The sequence below is a fragment of the Eschrichtius robustus genome, chromosome 14 (genome assembly GCF_028021215.1).
Source record: "Eschrichtius robustus isolate mEscRob2 chromosome 14, mEscRob2.pri, whole genome shotgun sequence".
In the NCBI taxonomy this organism is placed as follows: domain Eukaryota; kingdom Metazoa; phylum Chordata; class Mammalia; order Artiodactyla; family Eschrichtiidae; genus Eschrichtius; species Eschrichtius robustus.
Genome location: NC_090837.1, coordinates 201587 through 208649, shown reverse-complemented (window position 1 = coordinate 208649; position 7063 = coordinate 201587). Strand labels below are relative to the sequence as shown.

Here is a 7063-nt window from a genome sequence, read left to right as displayed (position 1 = left end):
ACAATATTGCTCATGCAGTGTTGGTTGTTATTATGAAACATCTGGAGGATGTTTAATCCATGAAAATGGATTAAATGTACATTATAGTCCATCCACATAATCAAATACTAAACTATTTCAATGAAATGAATGAAAGAATGAAACAGAACGACATATACTGACATAGATATGATTAAAAAAAGATATGGAATGAAAGTTATGACTCAATTTCTGTACAAAGAAATCTATATTTGTATGTACATGGAATGTACAGAAAGTGCACTCATCCACAATATTAAATTTCTAAGGCAGGAGGATCTGTGAAGGAGGAGGACTTTCTCTTGTGTAGGGCTGATGTTGTTTACATTTTTTCTCATATGCATGTATTACTTTTATAATAAAAAACCACCGAGAGTAATAAATAATAAAAAATAATAGAAGGATACTGAGCTAGCTGCACAGGAAACATACTGGAACAAAGTAAGGTTTGAGTCAGAGAAACCCATAACGAGGCTGCTGCAGTAAAATCCAGGTGAGACGCCGGGTGAGACTGCCTGAGCCCACAGCTGCTGGTGTGCCAAGTCACTGGAGAGCCAAAACTAGTGCATAAATGCCAGCACCCAACCAAGCAGAGCACGCCCCGTTCCTGAATGCCACTCAAGATGATCTTCTCGTGGAAACGCCACACGCATTTGGGATCCTTCTCTAACTGCTGCTTGCTACTGCTGTACCCTGGAGGGCCGCAAACACCTAATGAACAACGGGAATATTTGGTGCCATAGCATGACTGCACGTGCTCCTTTCCAAGCTACGTGTGAATCTTACTAGACTAGGAATCTAGCATCTTAGAACCTCCTGGGATTTAATCTAGGCTCCCTCTAAATTTTGTTTTCACTGGTCACAGCCTAGTCTCAGCCCACCCTCAGCTCTGATCTTATGTTCTCTGTCAGTACTGCCATCGTAACAATGTTCTGTATTCCTCATGCCCCAGCCACAAACCCCATGGAAACTGTTTCCATGGTGCCCTCTGAGACTTCCCTGAGTGACAAACTCCTTTATGTCCTCAACAACTTCCCTAAAAATTCCCTTCATTTCTTTGCACTAACTTAAACTTGGCTACCCCTGGAAAAAACCTACTCGACAATAGCCACATCAAACAAGGGCTGTCTATTCGCATGCACTCCATATCTATAGGTTGGCATGTAGGATCAATGTCCCCCTTGCTTACCAATATTGCCTCTAACCAATTGCAGCCTCTTGTAAAAACAAACAAAAAGCTTCTTTGAGGCTCATACCAGCTAGTTTCGACTTTCCAACTCTCTTCTTTGTTGCTATCTTCTATTCAACTGGACTCTCCTTATTCATTCACTTAGACTTTGCTATTTGCTTTGCTGTCTTCACAGGAGGCCCTACCGGTAACGTGGGGGGACTTTCACATGCATAGAGTCTTCTCCAGTAAAACCTCTGACCAGTCTTTCATCCATCTTACTCTTGGCAGACAATCTTAGCACGAAACCTACAGTCTCATGTCTATATTCTGTTGGCCAAGAACAGGGGGGATGACTAATCTTGGCCATGGAGCCTGCCTGGGATAAAGAGTTGTGTAACTAGACACACTGCTACTCTAAGCAAAACTGAGGTACTATTAGTAAAAGAGAAGGAGGGAACATGTATTAGGTTAGCAGCTAGCAGTATCTGCCACACTGGGCCAGAAAGTAGCTCTTAAGAAACCAAACAGGGACTTCCCTAGTGGCTCAACGGTTAAGAATCCGCCTGCCAATGCAGGGGACACGGGTTCGAGCCCTGGTCTGGGAAGATCCCACATGCCGTGGAGCAACTAAGCCCGTGCACCACAACTACTGAGCCTGCATTCTAGAGCCTGCGAGCCACAACTACCGAAGCCTGCGCACTTACAGCATGTGCTCTGCAACAAGAGAAGCCACTGCAATGAGAAGCCCTTGCATCGCAACGTAGAGTGGCCCCTGCTCGCCGCAACTAGAGAAAGCCCGCGCGCAGCAACAAAAGACCCAACGCAGCCAAAAATAAATAAATAAATAATTTATATTAAAAAACAAAAGAAACCAATCAGTATTGTATAGCTCAGATACTCTTAGCTCAAGTAACTTAGATATAAGTAAATAAAGAGGTAATTAAAACCAACCCACACAGTCCTCCTTTCCTTCTGAGAGAATGGTGGAAGTATCCCTTCTTGCAGCAAACATCAGTCCTTCTATTTGTGCTCCAGATACCTCCATCCCCTTCTCAGGAACTTTATGGTACTGACTGTCCCTCTTCTTATGCCTGCACATTTAATCTCTCCATACTGGATACATCACGTTAGGATTTAAACATGTTCTAGTTTCTCATTATTTAAAAAATATTTTCCCTTGACCAAATCTTTCTCCAGCTACTTCCCCATCTTTCTCCTACTATTCAAGCTTGTCTGTATTCACTCTTTACTTCCTCGTCCTTTATTATGAAACTCATCCTAACCTACCACCAATCCTCAACATATCATTATCTCCACCTAAGGTCAACAATAACCTTCACGTTGCCATATGTTTGCTTTTGAAGACTTCATCTAATTTGACCCCATAGTAGCATTTAAAACAACCGATTTTACCTTCCTTCTTCAAACACTAGTTTGTCTTGGTTTAGTAAAACTCCATTTTTACTTACTTTAAATATAGGAGGTCTCCATGGTCAGTGGTAGACATTTTCTTTTCACACCATCCACTTTCCCTATACAATCTTACTCACCTCCACAAAACCCAGTACACTCTATCTCCTGATGTTGCTAAAAATTATATCTCTGTCCTAGACACCTCTTCAGGTTCAAAACTACACATCAGCCCGTTCATCTAGATATCTCACAATTCTATAAACTTAACAGGACTAAAACTATGACTATTGCCTCTTTCTTCCATCATAGTTTCCTCCTTCCATGTTTTGTTTCTTAATAATTTAGAGCTAATCAGCTCAGTATCTGTAAAACCAAGTAGCAAAATCTCAAGGGCTTCATTCAGCATTTAAAATTGGTAACTTCCCCTCTACCTGAAGACTCTTTGGTTTTCTCATGCTGAAATGTTGGGATTTCCCTCCTGCTTCTCTGACACCTGCTTTCAATGACCTCAGCTCCATCCTCTCTAGCCTAAGCACAGAAGTTCTATCAATATTCCTCTTCCATTCCTCACTTTTCCATGTTCTTATCCAAATTTGTACGTCCAACGTAAAATATTTAAGTCTACATACCTTGTGATCTTTTTCTTTTTTAAAACGAGGTTACTGTATTGACTATTTACATACTGTTTTTAAAAAATCAAGAAGCTTATTTTTCTCACATAAAAAGATGCACAGATATAAGCAGTGCAGTGCTGGTACAGTTATTTGAAGATATCTTTGGGAAACCAGGATCTCTTTGACACCATCCTTGTCATCCTCATGGTCACAAGATGGCTCATTCAGCTCTATGAATGCAAAATCCAAAGGGAGAAGACTGGGGAAGGCAGAAAGACAAAGTGCAAAAGGCAAAGAGAAAACACTAGATAGGTCTGTTCCCAGTGATACTGTCCGTTCCCTACAGGGAGGAATGAACTGGATGTTCGATTGGCTACTAACAATACCTGTCACACCAGATCAGAAAGCAACTCTCAAGAAAATAATAGAATAAATTAAGATTCTTACAAATAAATTGTAAAATTGAGTAGCATTTAAAAAAAAAGAAAAAAGAAAATAATAAAGTAATATCATATTGTCCAGATAATGCAATTAACTTAGAAATCAATAAGGTAACTGAAAACGTATTTAAAATAACTCTAAACAGCTCTGGATCTGAAAGTCATAAAGTCATAATAAATATTAGACAACACTTAGAGTTAAGACAAAATAAATTATCATACACCAAATGTGTTATATAACTAAAGGGGTGTTTATAGGACTATTTATAGCCTTAAATGCTTATTTTAGAGAACACAGACTGAAATAATGAGCTTGGAATCCACCTTAAGACAATGAAAAAGGCAACTCCACGTTCTTAATAGTTACAAGGTTTCTCTCCCAGTATGAATTCTCTTGTGTATAGTAAGTGAAGAATTCTGACTGAAGGTTTTTCCACATTGAATACAGCCATAGGGTTTCTCTCCAGTGTGAGTTCTCACATGTCTCCTAAGGGAAGAGGAAACACTGAAGGTTTTCCTGCATTCCTTACATTCGTAGGGTTTCTCCCCAGTATGAGTTCTCACATGCATTCTAAGAGATGAGAGACCACTAAAAACCTTCCCACAGTCAGTGCATTCATAAATGTTCTCTCCGGTGTGTGTTTTCTTGTGAACTTTAAGGTGAGAGCTTGTGTTGAAGGCTTTTCCACAGTCACTGCATTCATAGAGTTTCTCCCCACTGTGTATTCTCTTGTGCACTGTAAGGTAAGAACTTGTGCCAAAGGATTTTCCACAATGATTACACTCATAAGGTTTCTCTCCAGTGTGAGTTCTCATGTGAACCTTAAGAGATGTTTTTTGACTGAAAGCTTTTCCACATTGATTACATTCATAGGGTTTCTCACCAGTGTGAGTTCTTACATGTCTCCTTAGGGTTGAGGAATCATTGAAGACTTTCCTACATTCTTTACATTCATATTGTTTCTCACCCATGTGACTTCTCTTGTGCAAAATAAGATTAGAAATCCTTTTGAAGGCTTTTCCACGCTGATTACATTCATGCTTCTCTTCAGTAGGAGTTTGCTCCTGTTGCTTAAGGGATGAATGATGACAAAAGGTTTTGTTTTTATTACACTCATAGGAATTCTCCCCCATATGATAATTGTTGCATATAGGAAGCATATTATTATGTTTAAAGTGTATGCCATGTTTGGAGCATGTGTACTCTTTTTGTGCTGTTTGAGTTCTTTCAAGATGCCACAGAGCTCTGTCATATTCATGACTTTCACAGACCCTCTCACTTACAGAGTTTTTTTCATAATTGTTTAGGATTGAATTATGCTTCAAACACTCAATATCTAAGTAACACTTATGGCAATGTTTACTGATGGAAACTCTCTTTGAAAAAACAAGTTTTGATCTGAGTTTAGAGTCCTCCTCTAATTCATGATAGTCATACAATCTCTCCTGAGATGCTCCCTTCTTTTGAGTAAATGCCACTTGCCTCAAGATCCCCTCTGGGATCTTGTGCTGTTTTCTGATTTTATGGCATTCCCAGTCTGCTCTTAATGTGGGAGACCAATCATCCATTGTGAATCTTATCATTTTCTTGCCACTAGATGATTTTCCCCCAAAAATATTCTGGTTAGAAGTTGATTCTTTGGTTTTCAGTTGAATCTCCCAGTCTGGACAGGTGCCTTGGGGAATTCTCCTTTTCACAGTTCTTATGTCTTCTTGACCCGACAGGGAGATCACAGGCTTGCATAATTGATATTCCACTAATGTGAGATTTACATAGTTTTCCAACATTACATCTCTGTACATACTTCTCTGAGCAGAGTCCAACATCATCCACTCCTCCTGGGTGAACTCCACAGCCACATCCTTAAAGGACACTGGTCCCTGTAACCAGGTTGCTGGGAATCCAGGCACTATCCTTTCCCCCTCAGTATTTCTCACATAGAAACAGGCAGAGTCTTGTGTAGGCAGAGCCCATATCAGGCATAGGTCAATGGCTGCCATCTTGAGAGCCTGAACGTGACATCTGCCTGCACAATAGGGCTGAGAGAGCTGGATACTTCTTTTCTTGTTTTTCTGATCCAATCACGTCAGGGATGCATTTCACTGGGTGTCCTTCCTGTAGCCAAAGAGGCAGGTTCAGGTAAAAGAAGAAAGGTGAAAATAGGGTCCCTTTGGAGGCGAGGTTAAAAAAAAAATTGTAGACCCTCTCTTGTACCTTCCAGCAAGGTCTCCCCTGCTTAAAATATTTATTGGGGTTTGTACTGACATGCAATATAGTCATCCTTGGCCCTCTACTGTTATCTTGGTTATTTATACTGGCTTCTCCTGTGGACTACTACTCAGCCCTGGGTAGAAAAAGCATGCATTATTTTTAAAAATTAAAGTCAAAGAACCAGTTTAAAAAGGCATAGTTGTTTGAATTTCATGCGTACTTTGCTTTTTTAGTTTACTTTTTAGAATAAAAAAATTTTTTCTGCTAATTACAACTGTTTTAGGTAAATTTATTTATTGTATATGTAACTTGGTATTTACCCAAATAACCTCACATATAATTAATAGGACTGATGATTTGCCTGCTACCCTACTTAGGAATTTTATTGGAGTTGTTAAAGGTAAATATGTGACTTTGAAACAAACGTTCATTTGATTACCTCCAATTTAATCTCTATCCTCAAAGTCTGTATTTCCTTATGATGATTCATTCTATCTAAAACTTGAATGGGATCAACAAAGAGGCATGAGCTAAGTTCTAAGCTTTGAGACTGAGGTCTTTACAATTTTAGATGGTATAATACTTTCCTGAATAATTTTCATAATGGCTTTAATATAAATATCAAAACAATTGACACAGTGTGAAACAAAAGAGGAATGCTTGGAGACTTTAAGGACTACAACAAATCACGCAATAATGTATTATGCTAATATTTTTACAGATCTCAATTTTTTAAGATTAGTTGATAACCTTCAATATAAGACTTCTATCTCAGTATTATACTTCAATAGAGTTCAGGTTTAATGGACAAAATTAGAGAATTGGCATTCTTTTTTTTTAAATTTCTGGCCTATTTCCACATAGCCTTTTTTTTTTTAAAGATTTATTGATTGATTGATTGATTGATTGCTATGTTGGGTCTTCGTTTCTGTGCTAGGGCTTTCTCTAGTTGCGGCAAGCGGGGGCCACTCTTCATCGCGGTGCGCAGGCCTCTATCGTGGCCTCTCTTGTTGCAGAGCACAGGCTCCAGACGCGCAGGCTCAGCAGTTGTGGCTCACGGGCCTAATTGCTCCGCGGCATGTGGGATCTTCCCAGACCAGGGCTTGAACCCGTGTCCCCTGCATTAGCAGGCAGATTCTCAACCACTGCGCCACCAGGGAAGCCCCGAGAATTGGCATTTTTATTTAGAGAAAGA

The 7063-nt window shown here is 39.6% G+C and overlaps 1 protein-coding gene across 1 annotated transcript in view; it reads right to left on the bottom strand.

The window, feature by feature from the left end:
• Nucleotides 1–3908: 3908 nt before the first annotated feature.
• The window catches only part of LOC137776442 (zinc finger protein 268-like), a 131200-nt gene continuing 128045 nt past the window's right edge, over nt 3909–7063 (bottom strand). The window contains 1 exon segment of the mRNA XM_068562945.1: nt 3909–4619. Within this exon segment, the coding sequence (XP_068419046.1) occupies nt 4020–4619 (600 nt within the window). The 3' untranslated portion in view covers nt 3909–4019.